The sequence below is a fragment of the Peromyscus californicus genome, unplaced genomic scaffold (genome assembly GCF_007827085.1).
Source record: "Peromyscus californicus insignis strain IS unplaced genomic scaffold, ASM782708v3 Scaffold_3__1_contigs__length_106647218, whole genome shotgun sequence".
NCBI lineage: Eukaryota > Metazoa > Chordata > Mammalia > Rodentia > Cricetidae > Peromyscus > Peromyscus californicus.
This window is the reverse complement of record NW_026294551.1, coordinates 103,463,011-103,480,124: the sequence shown is the minus strand read 5'-3', so window position 1 is coordinate 103,480,124 and position 17,114 is coordinate 103,463,011. Positions and strand designations below refer to the sequence as shown.

Sequence of the window (17,114 nt, the reverse complement as noted above, 5' to 3'; positions counted from 1 at the left end):
TGGCTGGCTGTTTGGGAAGGCTGCCCCAAGTATCACACAGCTCCTTTTTGTCATCAGGCATAACTGGTTTGGTCTGAGACAGGGTCTCTTTATACAACCCAGGCTGGTCTGGGACTTGCTATGTAGCTAAGGCTGACCTCAAACACAGGTTCCTCCAGACTCAGCCTCCAGAATACTGGGACTACAGGTATAAGCATCACACCTGCTAAAGATGTTGAACATCCTATTAACATTAGTTTTCCAATGTCTAGAGGACAGTGGTCAAGTCAGATGGTACCACACGGGAATCAACCATCTCTTTCAATAAACACTATCTGTGCATCTACACCAGCACCTGTCAATCAAATGAAAGAGGAAACAGAAAAAGGAAATGGATGGATGAAATGGCTGCCACACACCAGTTTCTGCCCCTTGAGCTCGGGACTTGTCACAGGCTCATGCCCTGTGCTCGCTCTGCCTACCAAAGACAGCATCTGCTGTCCATGGTATCATCAGGCAGCTGGTATGGAGTGTGGGAAAGAAACACACGACATTAGACAAGGCTTCCAGGAGATGGCACACACCAGAACATGAGAAAGCCAGAGCAGCCTTGAGTTCAACCTCTCCCTGTGCCACAGGCAGCAGACATGGGGTGCAGTGGCACACACATTTCTAGTTCTTTATGAATGGCGGCAAAGTCTTTAGTACATTTGATAATGAAGTCTCCCCAAGAAGCTCTGTTTTCCCCCACTTCAAGGCTGAGCTCATGTGTGTCACTGTCCTGAGATGGATTTCCGGGCAAATGACTATGTACTGGAAAGTCCCTTTAGTGCCATTTACTGACTCAAGAGAAACTGGGGCTCCTCTCTGCCCTTGCTCAGTATACGAGGCACCCGGCCTGCATGCAGAGCACAGGGCAAAGGAACAGAGCTTCTGTTTCTGCTTTGTTTGGACACAGCTCCTTTTACTCCCCAACTTCTCTTTAGAAAACTAGCCATGGGGGTCTCACCACCACATCTCTCCATTCCAAGCAGGGGATTTTGTGACAGGGGAGTCCCCGGGTACTGCAGCTCCATGCAGACACCTGAGGGTCATAGCTCCGGAGGCTGGTGTGGGATGGAGGGAGAAGTTGGTGCAGAGGTTTTGGAAGAATGTCACCTGTTCCTACCTCTGTCACCTATGTGCCCCTGGGTCTTAGCGGGATGCTCACTGCCCCGAGCCCCAGCTTCCTGGTCTATACGCATTTCACAGAGGGCATCACAGGAAGTGCACAATGAGAACAGTAACAGAAAGCCATGGCTGCGTGTGGTTGCGTGTATGAGATCCAGGGCTTGTTGAGGTGCTGGCGGGGCCTCCTGTGCCAGGGTGCCCAGTGCATAGGCCCAGAGTCTCAGTGTCACCAGCAAGGAAGAGCACTAATATTGGCTTGCCCTACCTGAGGCACCATCCCACACCTCTTTATTTTTTAAAAGATGGAACCGGACACTGAGCACTACCAGATATTCCCCTAAGCACTTCACATACACACACACAAAAACCCAGCACTTGAGTGATAGGACTGTTCCTGGTATTGGAGGGACAGGCACAGAGAGGTCAAGTAACTTGCCCAAGGCTACACATCCAGGAGAAGCAAAGGGAGCATCCCCTGGCTTCCTTCCCTTCCCTCTCCTCCCCACCCACTGTCTCCATTCCTATCGCTCTCGGGGCTCTCAAGCATGGTACATGCATAAAGGAAGGAATGAACAGTGGCTGTCTCCCGTGTGCTTCTGATTTCCGGGAAGGTTTGCACAGGCCCAAGGATGGACTGTGAGGAAGGTACCTCAGCTCCACAGATGGCTCCCAAGTGGGAATGAGGTGCTGGGAGCATGTGAACGGCCACAGAAGAGAGACCAAGCATGGGGGTGGAAACACATGCCAAGGGTCAGGTGCCACCAGAAGCCTGAATGGGCAGGCTGACGGATTCTACCCTGGAGCCTACAGCAGAACCACTGCTCGACTAATGTCGTGACTATTTCTTGAAGAGTCATCACTGCTTCTGAAGATTCTGAAGCTTTCCCTTTTGTTGCTCATGTTTTCCTGAGACAAGGTTGCACTATGTAGCCCAGGCTGGCCTCTTGCTCCTCCCATGGTCCTTTGCTGTGCAGACTACAGCAGCCTGATGCAGGGTGGATGGAAGACACACAACCCGCCAGTGGCTCCCACTGGCTCCTCTAACAAACCTGTCACCAGAAGGTCCTGCTGGCTCCTCCAGCACTGGCCTCCTTTAGCCAACCCCTCTCCCTTCTTCACTGCCCCGGACACAGTGTCCTGGTGTGAAGTGACTAGTGACACTCTCCCTGCAACACCGCCAGCAGCTAGATGACAGAGCCCACTAGTTCTCTCACCTAATCTCCTTGCACCTAGCGCGATATCCCAGAATCCGGGGCACACGCTACAGTGAAGCATTCTTTCACCTCAAGTCCTTTGAGAGGCTGCCAGTTCTGCTTCCACACGTCCCTCTTAGGGACTGCATGGGGACGAGTTCAGCAGAAGAGCATACCTAGCTCAGCACCACTGTCTTCCCATGTGTTTTTAATGAGCATTTGAAGGAACAATTTCTCCAACAAGTTGAAAGGAATTTGCCTTGCCTCAGTGCCAAGTGAATGTTCAGAAGGGCCTGTGGTTCTTGGTTCCCATCCATTCACTGAACTGTAACAGAAAGAATCAGCACTGAGCCTCGTCTGCGGAGACATCCTGGAAGTCAGTGGCCGCATATGTGGCCTAGCCTGCCTTGCCTCTTGCATATCCTGAAAAGCCCACCCAGCAGGAGAAGGAAGGAGAGCTGCCTCTAGCTGCCCAGCAAGATTTCTGCTGTTTGAATTCAGTTGGGAAATTCCTGCTGAGACCCACTGCCTCAGAGTCGCCACAGTCACTGTCACCAGTGACAGCAATGTGTGGGAAGTACACAGACACTCACGTGGCACATAAAATAGGTTACATAGCCCAGTCTCTGAACGGTGCTCACACTAGTCAACTCAGGAGTGGGTCAGTTAACAGCCAAGGCTCACAGTGACTGGGTGTCCATGACTCAGTCACCCTAAAGATGTCACGTATGGATTCTTCTTCACGGTCCAAAACGACAAGTAAGTCACCTTTGAAATATACCCATTAAAGAAAAGATCCCAACATGGTGACTTTTCTGGGCCATTTATATTCAGCTTTCTAAAAATCTTGCCATCCGGACACAAAAGCACATTCTAAGGTACTGGCCCGTGTGAGTCTGCACAAGTTTGGTCTTTAACTGAGTTCAGTGAGTCTACACCATGACTCAGTCCTCTCTTGGAAACATGAAAGAGTTGCTCAAATATTCCCTGGCCTTCAGGCAGTGTAATGAAGGGAAAGTGTACATGCCTCAGCCTCATGCAAGATCAAGATTACTATCCAACCAGCCATCGAGGAATGGCATGGTGCAGGTCCAGGATGAGGCTGTGGCTGGAGGGAGTCAGGTCCACTGTGTCTACAGGAAACTGGTCTGGGCATTTGGCCACCATCCAGCTGGTCACTGGGCCAGGCTATGCAAGGTGGTGTCCTTCATCCCCATGCTCACTTATGCACAAATAAGCAAGAGAAAGTCTGCTCCACAGACATTAGTGTGGAAGGGAAAAGTCTACCATACTGGCAGGGGGCAGGGGCGGGGCTTCTGCATGGAGACACCACGGGTGACCCACTGCAGATGGGGGCTTCTCCTGCAGGAAGGGGTCACATGTGGCCTACTGCAAAGAGGAAACCTATTCCCAGTCCCCGCTCCAGACAGAACGGACCTAGGATTGTCACTGCTCTTTCTAAATGACTGTGGTGGTTTGACTAAAAATAGCTCCCATATGTTTGAATGCTTGGCCCATAGGGAGTGGCACTACTAGGAGGTACGGCCTTGTTAGAGGAAGTGTGTCACTGTGAGGGTGAGCTTTGAGGTCTCATATGCTCAAGCTACACCCAGTGTGGCACACAATCTCCTTCTGCTGCCTGTGGATCAAGATTTAGAACTCTCAGTTCCTTCTCCATCACTATGTCTACCTGCACACTGCCATGCTTCCCACCATGATGATAATGGACTGAATCTCTGAACTGTAAGCCACCCCATTGAAAGTTTTCCTTTATAAGAGTTACCATGCTGTATCTTCACAGTGATAGAAACCCTAACTAAGACAAGGACTGAACTCCAGAAGCCCCACCATTCCTTAGTCCTGAGCCTCAGTTGGTGAGCTTGTTTCACGGGACTGGTGCTCTTGGTGGCCTTGCCTCAATGGGGGCTTATGAAAGGGGGGTGAGGAAGCAGGAGGTGGAGAAGGAGCTGATTCAATTCAGAGAATGCTCTTAGCAATATAAGAGTGTGATAGGCTGAGCTAGTTCCTAGGACCTTACGTGGCAAATGACCTTGGCAGATGTGATTAACTTAAGGATCTTGAGCTGGGAGGCCACTGCAGGTTTTCTGGATGGCCCACTGGCATCACAAGAGGAGGAGGGGTCTAAATCAGAGAAGACAGGAGGATATGCCAGATGAAGGGCCAGAGTAATGAGGCTACTGTCCTAATGAGGACCAAGAGCTGAGAATACAGTGTCCTGGTTGGCAGCCCATGCTGAGAACCAGTCTGATAGAGGGTCATCCCCAGTTGCTTTCAGGTCCTCAAGGGTCCTGAATGCCCACATCTGACTGGATGTTTAATATCCTGTAGCTGCAGAAGTGCCTCCTTCTCATTTGATTCTGAATGGTTCTAGATGGCTATGACCTGGAATCATCCATGGAGTTAGTGACCCCTTAGTGCCCAGATGTACTCCACGTGAACTAAACCAGGCCAAGATAAGAGACCTGGTGATGGGCTGTGAGCACAGTGGTTTCAAGCTCCCTCAGCAGCCCAGCATGCAGACAAGGGAGGAGAAATGTCTCCACTAGCTAATAGGAGGGTGTTCATCATGAGGCCAACTGCTGGGACAGCTGACTGAGCACACTGCATCCAGACATGGGTCTGTCTCCTTTAGTCTCAACTAGCCCTTTGCATGGTGACTAATGACACGTTTTCAATAGAGGCCATCCACTTTCATGACAGAGTAGACATTATACAAGAAACCTCTCTGAGAAAGTCTGGTCCACCGTCATGCATGTTAATGAGCACCATGATTGAAACCAGGAAAATACTGGATCAGAAGAGCAGTCAGCAAGTATAACCAACCCAGATGCCAACTTATTCTGTGTGTGTGCATGTGTGCACACTTGTGTGTAAGTGTATCCATGTGTGACTTTGTGTGCACACGTGTACATGTGCATGTGGAGGTCAGAGCACAACCTTGAGTCTACCTTGGTTTTTGAGACATGGTCTCTCACTGACCAGGAGCTAGCCAATAAGCTAGGCTGGCTGGCCAGTGAGCCATCTCCCTAGTGGGGATCACAGGTACATGTCACATTTCCATGTAGGTGCTGGGGAGTTGAACTTGGGTCCCCAGGCTTGTATGACAAGCACTATTATGACTGAGCCAGCTCTCCAGGTCTTCGAAAAATGTTTTTTTTTTTAATTTTGTAAATTGTCTGTGTGTGCATGTGCACATGTGTGTATACACATGTGGAAGCCAGAAGACCTTCTTCCACCTTAACATGAGTTCCAGGAACTAAACTCAGTGTGGCAGTCTTGTGCATTCAGTTCATTTACCCCCTGAGCCCTCTTACAGATCTGTGTTTAAAAATATCATTTAAAAGCCACAGCCGAGACTGCCTGCATCTGCACGGTCTCTGAAGCATTGACACAACACAGGTGATGCTGGGTGTTCCTACTGGAAGGGCACAGCCCACTGAACCAAGCACACTGGCTCTCTGGTGCTTCCTAGGAAGCTCTCCTGGTGAAATAAGGGGAGGCTCACCCACAGGAAGACTGCCCTTCCGTTAGGTGGTGGCTACTTTCTCCTCTATTTTCCTAGCATTGCAGCTTTTCTGTGGTGAGTTCAGTCTGCAAGGACAGACGAAAGTGGCAGCAGTGACCCGGCCCCTGGATGCATACCTTGTTTCCGATGGCCTTTTTGGGAGGGAAGTTGTAGGCCCTTACTTGCGGGAACGCGCTCTGCAGCTGGTGATGCAATGCCCGGAACTCAGTGTACCGCCGATACACGTTCCATTCGTCATCCTTTATCCGGATGTAGACCTGCCAAAGAGGGAGAAAGGACGACAGGCTGAACCCAAGCTCCTATGTCATCCTCACAAGGGCAGGTGCTGAATCACTCTGTCCACACAGGGGCCACATCTGCCTCATACCACTGAGCACCAAGCACAAAATGGACGGCACTGATGGCACCAATGGGCACAGGAAATAGTCTGTGGGGCAAGTGACAGGAGAGCCCAGCTACATAGTATGTCCCCACCAGTTGAGTGACAGCACGGATGCATTTCCCTGTTCACATCTGCAGCTTACAAGCTGGCCCATGGACACCAATTCTGCAAGACCCACAGGACTGAAGTCACACTGACCACCACATAGTAGGCCAGCACACAGTAGAGGAGCTGATCTGGGACAAAGGGGAGTGAGGTCAAGATGTTCTAGACTGCTGAGGGGCCCAGTGGAACTTAAGCACATGCAGGGACATAACTTAATCTCAGCCAAGTTGGGACACTGCCCAGAAAACGCTCAAGATGCTGATGTGGTTTATGGGCTCGGCACCTGCCAGGACACAGCATAGCTATCTGGTAAGGAAACCTAAAAAATGGGGGCTCTTTTTTTTGTTTGAGAAAGGTTTCCCCATGCACACCTGGTTGGCCTAGAACTCGCTATGTAGACCAGGCCAACCTCAAACTCACAAAGATCCTACTTCTCTATCTGCTGAGTGCTAGTATTAAAGGTGTGTACCACTGCTCCCAGATGATGTGTTTTAAAACATCACTCGACCTAAGAATCATAAAGAGGGTAAAATCTCTGCATAGTGACTACTGTACTTCTACTGTACTTCATATAAAGCAAGGATCCCTCCATCTTCAAGACCTCTTTACATACGAATGGCAACAAACATCTCTGTTGTGAGTCAGCCTGACTGCATTCTTTGTAACATATATTTAGAAGCCAATTCTCTTTTTACTCAGTGGAAGCAAGAGTATGCTTACTATTCCCTCTGCTCTTCCTGAGCCTTCCACAAGGATGTTTGGCTTCTGTCCCTCCCTCCCCTACAGGCAGCCACACCCAGTTCTACAGGCCCTGTGTTTCTGCCCAGGACTCTCTAATCTGCCTGTAGTGCAGACCTCAGATATGAGCTGCAGCCACGGTGTGCATGCTCACATTCTTTAAATCTGAAGCCAGGCTCAGGTTCTAAGCAGTAAGCCTGGCCCTCCTCCTAGGCTTTTATTGATTCATCTTCAAGAGCAAAGACAACAGCAAAACATGATGCCTTTGTCTCTTGTTGCCTGCAAGCGGCCAGGCCAAGTCGGGAGCAGTCTCCAGGAGCAGAGGGCTGGAAGGCTGAGAGGTGCAGGGCTGAGTAGGCTCTGGGGCTCCTGTTGCACCCACACTCCTGCCCTTTGCTGGTGCCCAGAGTGCATTTCGGGCAGCCACTGTTGCTATACCTGGAGACCACTGATAGCCAGGGGAACAGGAAGAGTGCCAAGGCTCCACGGATCACCATGATAGGCTCACCTCAGCACCTCACAGATGTGGATACAGCTCTCAGCTCTGTTTTCCACTATCTAAGGAAATGAGCCCTTGAACTCAGTGAGTGGGAGGCCTAAGGCTAAACAGAAATGACAAACCAAACACAAGACCTTCAGCACTCAGCACCTATCATGAGCTGAGCTTTACACCAGACACACACTTCTCCTCTTGTCCTCAGGCTAAGCTGCCAGGCAGGTGGTGGGAACATACCCTCTCGAGATGAAGACATGGACTCAGAGAGGCAATGTCACTTGCCCAGGAAAATGGGGAAATGAAGAATTTGCGTCCAGAGCTGTCTTCGCCCCAGTGTCCCATGTTTTCTACCCCAGTGCTCCACTGAAATGAAGTCACAGGGGACTCTGGGAGCCCAGACCAGGAGTGTGGCACTTAACATGACCTCCAAATGCTCTCCTTGCCAGAAAAGCCCCTGATTTCACCTTCTCACTTATACTTCTCCCCTCAGATCTAATATGATAGAATCAAAATCCTCCAGATTACTAACAACCAGTCCCCAACAACCTGCTTGGCATCCAAATCTGGGAAACCTGAGGTGCAGATGATTTGCTCATGAATTCTACACCACTAGACTAAGTGTGCGTATGCTGAAAACTGTTAGGGTCCTTCCTTCCTTCCTTCCTTCCTTCCTTCCTTCCTTCCTTCCTTCATGGTTGTAGAATATTATTTTAAGGTGTGTTACATTTGTTTATGTTTCATTTGTTTAACTCTGTGAAGCTGTGTTACTTTGCCTGTCTAAAACACCTGATGGTCTAATAAAGAACTGAATGGCCAATAGCAAGGCAGGAGAAAGAATTGGTGGGGCTGGCAGGCAGAGAGAATATATAGAGGGAGAAATCTGGGAGGAGAGATCTAGGAGCCAGAGAAAGAGGAGGACATCAGGGGCTAGTCACCCAGCTACACAGCAAGCCATGGAGTAAGAGGGAAAGGCATACAGGAGAAGAAAAGGAAAAATCCCAGAGGCAAAAGGCAGCTGGGATTATTTAAGTTAAGGAAAGCTGGCAAGCAACAAGTCAAGCTAAGGCTGGATGTTTATAATTAAGAATAAGCTTCCATGTCTGATTTATTTAGGAGCTGGGTGGTGGGCCCTCCAAAGGAGCAAAACAAACAACTACAACTTATTCACTTATTTTAAAGGGATCCTCTGCCCAAATTAGTCTGACTAGCCCACTTTTCTCAGCTTGAGCCATGAAAACAATTAACTCCTTGGAAGGAATGCAAAGCCAATCTCTTCCACACAACCAAGCTCCCTTTTAAATAAGGGATAAAGTCACCCATCTCCTGACCCAGCAGAAGGAAATAAAATTGGTGGGTGCTGCTATGGTCACCACTAGGGCTCACTATTTTCTGCCTGAAGGAAAAGTGCTGTTGTGGAATAATCTTTTTGTACACTGTAAAGATGTGTCACTCTGGTTGGTTTAATAAAGAACTGAACGGCCAATAGCTAGCAGGATTACCAGGCACAAAGGATGCTGGGAAGAAGAAGGATGGAGTCAAGAACACAGAGGAAGCAGGATGTACAGAAGAAGAGATAATAGCTACAAGCCTTGTGGCAGGATGTAGATAAATAGAAATGGGTTAATTTAAGGATATAAGAGCTAGTTAGAAACAAGCCTAAGTTATCGATAGAGCTTTCACAATTAATAAGAAGTCTCTGTGTCATGATTTGGGAGCTGGATGGCGGGGCAGAAAAAGACTTGTTACAAATGGCATCCAACAAGGGGGCACGTATTTCCACATAAGACATAAAAAAGATTAACAAAATGTTCCAAACACACAAAAATGGAGTCAAATGCAGCTTCATGGTCCTGCAGTTTCTCATGCAGGCCTCAGTACAGAGATATGTATCCAGGTCACAGCCTACGGGCATAACCCACCAATGCAACATGAGCTAAGCTGTGCAGTGGTTTAAGATTTTGCTCAGGCAGACAGAAAACTTGCACAAAAACTCACCGTGCACAAAACTTAAATCCAAGTGGATCAAAGACCTCAACATAAATCCAGTTACTCTGAACCTGATAGAAGAGAAAGTAGGAAGTAGTCTTGAACACATTGGCACTGGAGATCACTTCCTAAATATAACACCAGTAGCACAGACACTGAGAGAAACAATTAATAAATGGGACCTCTTGAAACTGAGAAGCTTTTGTAGGGCAAAGGACACAGCCAATAAGACAAAAAAGACAGCCTACAGAATGGGAAAAGATCTTCACCAACCCCACATCTGACAGAGGGCTGATATCCAGAACATATAAAGAACTCAAGAAATTAGACATCAAAATACCCAACAGTCCAATTTAAAAAAAAAATGGGCTATAGAGCTAAACAGAGAATTCTCAACAGAAGAAGCTCAAATGGCTGAAAGACATTTAAGGAATTGCTCAACATCCTTAGTCATCAGGGAAATGCAAATCAAAACAACTCTGAGATACCATCTTACACCCGTCAGAATGGCTAAGATCAAAAACACTGAAGACAGCTTATGTCAGAGAGGATGTAGAGCAAGGGGAACATTCCTACACAGTTAGTGGGAATGCAAACTTGTATAACCACTTTGGAAATCAATATGGCACTTTCTTAGAAAATTGGTAATCAACCTCCCTCAAGACCCAGCTATACGACTCTTGGGCATATACCCAGGGAATGCTCAATCATACCACAAGGACACATGCTCAACTATGTTCATAGCAGCATTATTGTAATAGCCAGAACCTGGAAAAAACCTAGATGCCTGTCAACTGAAGAATGGATAAATAAAATGTGGTACATATACACAATGGAGTACTACTCAGCAGAGAAAACCAATGATATCATGAGGTTTGCAGGCAAATGGATGGAACTAGAAAAATATCATCGTGAGTGAGGTAACCCAGACTCAGAAAGACAAACATGGTATGTACTCACTCATAGGTGGATACTAGATGTAAAGCAAAGGATAACCAGACTGCAACTCACAACTCCAGGGAGGCTACCTAGTAAAGAGGACCCTAAGAAAGACACAGGGATTGCCCAGCGACAGAGAAATGGAGGAGATCTACATGAGCAAACCAGGGGTGGGGGTAATGGAGGGCAAGGGTCGGGGGAAAGAGAGCTTAGGGGAGCAGGAGATTCCAGCTGGATCAGGAACAAAGTGGGAAAACAAGGAAAGAGATACCATGATAAACGAAGACCCCATGGGAATAGGAAGAAGCAGAGTGCTAGAGAGGTCCCCAGAAATCCACAAAGATACCTCCACTCTAGACTAGTGGCAATGGTCGAGAGAGTGCCTGAGCTGACCTACTCTGGTGATTAGATGGCTGAACACCCCAACTGTCATGATAGAACTCTCATCCAGTGACTGGTGGAAGCAGATGCAGAGATCCACAACCAAGCCCCAGGTGGAGCTCCAGGAGTCCAATCGGCGAGAGGGAGGAGGGATTATATGAGCAAGAGATATCGAAACCATGATTGGAAAAAGCACAGGGACAAATCACCAAGCTAGCAGAAACACATGAACTGTAAACCAATAGCTGAGGAGCCCCCATGGAACTGGACCAGGCCCTCTGGATAAGTGAGGCAGTTGATGAGCTTGAACTGTTTAGGAGGCCCCCAGGCAGTGGGACCGGGACATGTCCTTGGTGCATGAGTTGGCTTTTTGGAACCTAGGGCCTGTGCTGAGACACTTTGCTCAGCCTTGGTGCAGGGAGGAGGGCCCTGCCTCAACTGAATCTACCAGGCTGGGCTGAATCCCCAGGGGAGACCTTGCCTTGGAGGAGGTGGGAGTGGTGGGTGGATTGAGGGGGAAGGCTGGGGGGTGGGAGGAGGGAGGACAGGGGAATCCATGGCTGATATGTAAAATTAAATTAATTATAAAATAAAAATATTTATTAAAAAAAGATTTTGCTTATGCAGACAGAAAAGGTTACACATACTCAGTAAAGCAGACCTAGACAGGAAAAAAAAACCCTCTAAACAGGTTACAGTGTCTTTACAAAATGTCTGAAGGCTTAAAAAAAGAAAATGAGTATAGATAGTCATAGAAAAAACAGTTTATAAATAAGATAAAATCTTTAAAGAAAAATAATATAAAAAGATAAGCCACATAGAGATGGAAAATACACAGAATCTGGATCCTGTATGGTGTTTTACTGACCTTAATTGTTTTGATTGCTAGTGAACAAACAATAGCTGCTGAGAGACACTGGTCTATGGAAACTGCTGAATTAAATCAACCTATATATTTTTAAAATGTCTTAACTTCAAAATGGAAGTCAAAAATATGTAACATTGGGGAGTGGTTATGCTTTTGTTTCCATAGAAAAAGAAAGGCTGTGGATTCATTTAAGGTTGACAGAGATCATATTTGACTGGGGAAGACCCCCTGAAAATCCTGGCAACAGACATAAAGAAATAAACCTAAAAAAGACAGGTGATGTATATTTTACCTGCTCAAACATAAAACAAAAAATCATCTTTGGCTGGCTTAAGTACAACACACAGCCCATACTTGTGTTAATGTATGTTACCTTTAAAAGTTTGTGTTTTCAGAGGAAGGGGACCAGACACCAATAAAAACAGGTGGCCCAGGTGATCCATCCACCCTCTCAAAATGCCTCTGTTGCAGTTTCCTCAGAGTTCTGTGTCCAGAACAGCTTCAAGGCTGCTGGCTGAGATGGTCCAGCCTCACAGACTACTCCAGCCATGACTTCATATAAGCTTTGCACTTTCCCATTGCACAGAGACTGAGCAACAAATGTTATGGCAGTTTCCCAGGACTGGACCATTATCTCAATATTCTCAGGGTCCCTAAAGATGCTGTAGCCTACAGTCAACAGGAAGCAGTCTAGAGAATACAACTCCCACATTCCCAAGAGGTGGTTTGGATTGTTTTTAGGTGTTTGATAGGTTATGGATGTTATCGTTTAGGGGGGTTGGTTACAAGTTGTTAATTGGTCATAGTCAAGGATAGAGCTAAACAAAGGAGATTAGATTCAAGGATCTCTTTCTAAAGGGACAAAGAGGGAATATAGTATAGAAAAGCTATGGGATAGAAGGGTGGATTGTTGAGTCTACTTTTGAACAACCACTAGTCTCAAATATTTTACATTGGTATGGATTTTTTTTTATATTGATTCAAATTTAAGGTTATCTTTGTTATACTGTATTATATGTTTCTATTTCTTGTTTAAGGTATTATACCTATGCAGCTCATTTAAAAATGTAATGTAAAGTTTTAGTCCTTGAAAACTATTTAGGATAATAAAGAAATACAGGTTAATAGTCATTTATAACAAACTTATAGTCATGTTAGGTGTGTTTTCAAGGTCAATCAGAGACATATTTTAAATAGATGGTCTTTAAACACCTCAAAGACCTACAGAATATGGCATTTAAAATGTTTTAATAACATGAGGTTTTTCATGATAGTGAGATACATCTGCTCCTGGCAACACCAATTTACTTCAAAAACGGATAATATTTTATCCTTTTGGAGTCTTTGATGGAGTTGAAGACTAGGTAGTTTATAGTTAGTTATGATAGGACTAAATATACAAAACTTTGGATCACAAAGATGGGATAAATAATGGAGTATTTTTTCCAAAATTGCAAAATAAAAATGGACTGGACATTGCAAATGCAATTCTTACCTGATATTTGTTCCTGTTATATATAGTTTTACTGTGTTAGGGCTAAACCCTTTCCTTTTTATTTAGATAAAAAGGAGGAAATGCCATGGAATAATCTTTTTGTACACTGTGAAGATGTGTCTTTGCCAAGGCACCTTCTTATTGGTTTAATAAAAAGTTAAATGGCCATTAGCTAGGTAGGAAGTATAGGTGGGACAGCCAGACACAGAAGACACTGGGAAGAAGAAGGGTGGAGTTGCCAGGAAATGCAGAGGAAACAAGACAAGCTGGAGGACAGGTAAAGCCACAAGCCACATAGCAATGTGTAGATTAACAGAAATGGGTTAACTTAAGTTGTAAGAGCTAGTTAGTATAACAAGCCTAAGCTATGGCCGAACTTTTATAATTAATAATAAATCCCCATGTCATTACTGGAGAGCTGGCAGTCCCCGGAAAAAAAGGTCCAACTAAGAAGTGCAGATTCTGAGATCCTTCACTGAAGTCACCCTGGTAAGGCCTATGCAGCACGAGGAGCAAAGAGAAGTTTGGGACTTGGGGCTTGGGCCTCAGTCCACCATTGAGCACATGCACTGTGTGGACGGGACCTTGAGGGGCAACAAACACTGGCAAAGACAGGGGCAGGGAGGAGCCTCCCCCACTTCTAATGAGGACAAACTGTTACAGCCAAAAAGGAGATTGGTGTGGAGGCTCCTCATAAGCTCAGCAAGAGCTAGGTATGACCCAGCTGAGGGCATACCACTGACACATGTGTACTCCAGTTTATCAGGATACCTGGTATCAGGATTTACTATAGCCAGCTTGAGGAATCAGCCTAAATGCCTATCAACAGTTTAATGGATAAAGAAATCATGGCCTATACAGACAGTTTTATGTAAGTGTAAGGAATAAAATCATGCCATTTATAAGAATATACATAGAACTGGAGATCAGCATTTTAAATGGAATAAACCAGACTCACAAAGAAAAATGCTGTATGTTTTCTCTCACATGGGCATCTAGTTTTAACAAATCACACACACACACACACACACACACACACACACACACACACACACACGAGCACAGAAGACAGGAAAACAGAAAAGGAACTGTATATGAAGAGTAGGGCCCAGTTGGACAGTGGGAGGACGGACAACAGAGGATGACAGGGAAGCCAATGCTATCAAAGTAGATGACACACATATATTGAAAGGCCAGGGTGAGCCTGTCACCCTGAGCGATAAAGACATGCTAACTCTGGAGAATTCCCATGGGCTCCCTCACACCTCTCATCTGCCAGCACCCTCTTTGCAAGTGGACACTCTCCCCTGTATTTTCTTCTTTCTTGGGCTCATATAAATGGAGTCATGCCCATATAATCCACCACGTCTGGTTCCTTCTCAGTGTTTGTGAGATGAATCCATGTTGCTAGATGCCCTCTCACTAGTGCCCTGACAGGGCTGCACAGCCTCCCACTGTGGTAACATGCACCAGTGTCTACCTGCTCTGCACGGATGGGCATTGAGGGTGTTTCTGATTGGGAGCTCTTGTACCTATCTCCGTTAGTCACACGGACCTAAATGTGTGAGACAAAACTACTATGCTACTACTGAAAAAAAAAAAAAAAATGGCCACTATTGTCATGAGCTAGGAGAGAAGCAAGGCCTCTAACTTGTTTGCAAAGGACAGTGCTAAAGTGCCCTGCATCTCCACCAGAGTAGTGGTTACACATGCAGACACAGGAAAAAGTCCATGGGATGACGGTCTGCATGATGTGTGTGTGAGCCATGCCTTCTTCCTGTCCTCAGGACAGGGAGTTTCCATCCTACTCAAGGACCTAGGTGTCTAATGCAGACTGTGGGCAGGACTGGAGCTGTGCCAAAGGTACTGTGGTAAGTGCTCATGCACACCAGAGGTGCAGCTGGACCAGCCCTGAAGGGGAGGCCAGAACCTGGACCTGAACCCTAGTGCCACCTCTTGTAAGTTAGGTCACCTCTTCCGTTTGGTAAAGGAGGGTGCTGTGCAGAGCACTGGGTGACTTTAGGACAATGTCCAGTATACCTGTATCAACACATCTGTCAGTATTAGTTGTTCCAATGTGCAACTGGTCACATGCACAGTGGGGGAGGGGAGGGAAAGAGAATAAAGACTTGCAAGTTTGTTTGGGCAGGTGAAGCTCCAGGTCAAAAGCCTGCCAGGCACAACACAAGCCTCTTCAGTCCCAAGCATGTGGGATGTCAGGTTGGGTAGCAGGTTGGCAGAGGGACAGGGCATGGGGCTGTGCACAGGAAAAGCCTGGGCCCCCAGCCTAGCTGCCCCCAACACGCACACTGCAACCCTAAGGACAGTACCTTGCTCTGAGACTCAGCTCCTTCCCCTGCAGGATGGGGCAGGCCAGCCTCACTGATGCCATGCCTAGCAGGCACACTGAGCAATGGCAGCTGCAGATATGGCAAGCCCTGTCACCTCCATCATCCATTGCCTTTGTGTACATGAACTTCCCTATTACAGAATTAGGGGTAATTATAGGATGTGCAATCACGAAATTAAAGCAGGTAATTACCATGCCTAATTAATTGTCAAATGCTAGGCAGACAAGGGAACACAAACAGAAAGTGTGGCTGAGGATGGGGCAGTTCCCAGTGCCCTCTGCTTGCAGAAAGCTCAACAGCAACAGCAGAGGTCAGAACCTGAGCCCCTGGGTGGATTTGCAAGCACTAAGATAAACCCTGAATGCACACTGGGCTCTGACTCAGCCTGAGCTGGGCACCCTCTGCGCTGGCTACAGGCCAGCAAGGCATTCATACAGCCCTGTCACAAACACACCCAGAGTCCCCAGCCAGAGAGCTATTTCAGGAAGGGACCTCATAGGAGATACTTAATGGCTGCTGTAAACCTTGACAAAGAGCAGACTGCAGAGAGATGCTGGCCCATACAGGGCAAAGACTCAAAAATTGTGGGTTTGCAAGCAAAACACCAGGCTACCTCTGCTTGCTGCATGGTCACTAAGCACCTCCCTCTCCACTCCACTTCTGCACCATACAGAGTCCTGACCCCAGAAGCAAAGGTTTCCTTATGTATGGTGTCATTCATTTGTTCTTTCTTCCTCCTTCCCTCTCCCCCTCCCTCCCTGCACCCTTCTCTCCTTTACCTCCCTGTCCTCTTCTCTACTTCACTGGGATTGAATTTAGGGCCTCACACATGCTAAGCAAGCAGCAACCAATGCCCCACACCCCAGCCATCATTTTTACTTCCTCTTTTCAGATGTCTAAGTCACTCAGGCTGGCCCTAAACTCACTCTACAGTTCAGGCTGGCCCTAAACTTGTTGGCCTCAACACCCCCAAGTATATGGGATGGCAGATCTAGACTACCAGACCCAGAGCATGAGGACAAGCCCAGAGAAACACAGGTCTCATTTCTCTTAGAAAATACAAGTCTGACTCTCATTTCCAGGACTTGTGGAAGGCTTAGCAATGCCTTTCAAAATGTACCAGACATTTTGCATAAGTTCTCTAAAGCTCGGTGATTTTCTTTGTCTTAAAATGCAGCCATGGAATAAGGAAAATGTGTAAGTACCGTTACATGACATGGAAGGCAGTAGAGATCAAGCTCAGAGCCTCTGATGGAGGAAGGGCCCAGAGCCACACTGTTTTCACACCAGAGGGAAACAGTGACAGCCCAACACCAACATGAGGACTGTCACATGCAAACTAGTCAGATGACATTATATGCTCTTCAAAATGGCTTGAGGTTCCTAATTCATTTGCTTCCTTAGCAGCCAATGAGTGCAATGATTTGTGTTTTGGTTCACAACCCATGTTAATGTACCCCTGCTCAACTTTCCTTTTAATGAAA

General features: G+C 46.8%; 1 protein-coding gene across 6 annotated transcripts in view; it reads right to left on the bottom strand.

Annotated features, from left to right (window-relative positions):
* Window positions 1–17,114, bottom strand: part of Snx29 (sorting nexin 29) — a 473,090-nt gene that overhangs the window by 42,207 nt on the left and 413,769 nt on the right. For all 6 annotated transcript variants that reach the window (XM_052759505.1, XM_052759508.1, XM_052759511.1 and 3 more), the window contains one exon: window positions 6,006–6,146. In XM_052759505.1, the coding sequence (XP_052615465.1) occupies window positions 6,006–6,146 (141 nt within the window). The remainder of the gene's footprint in view (window positions 1–6,005; window positions 6,147–17,114) is intronic.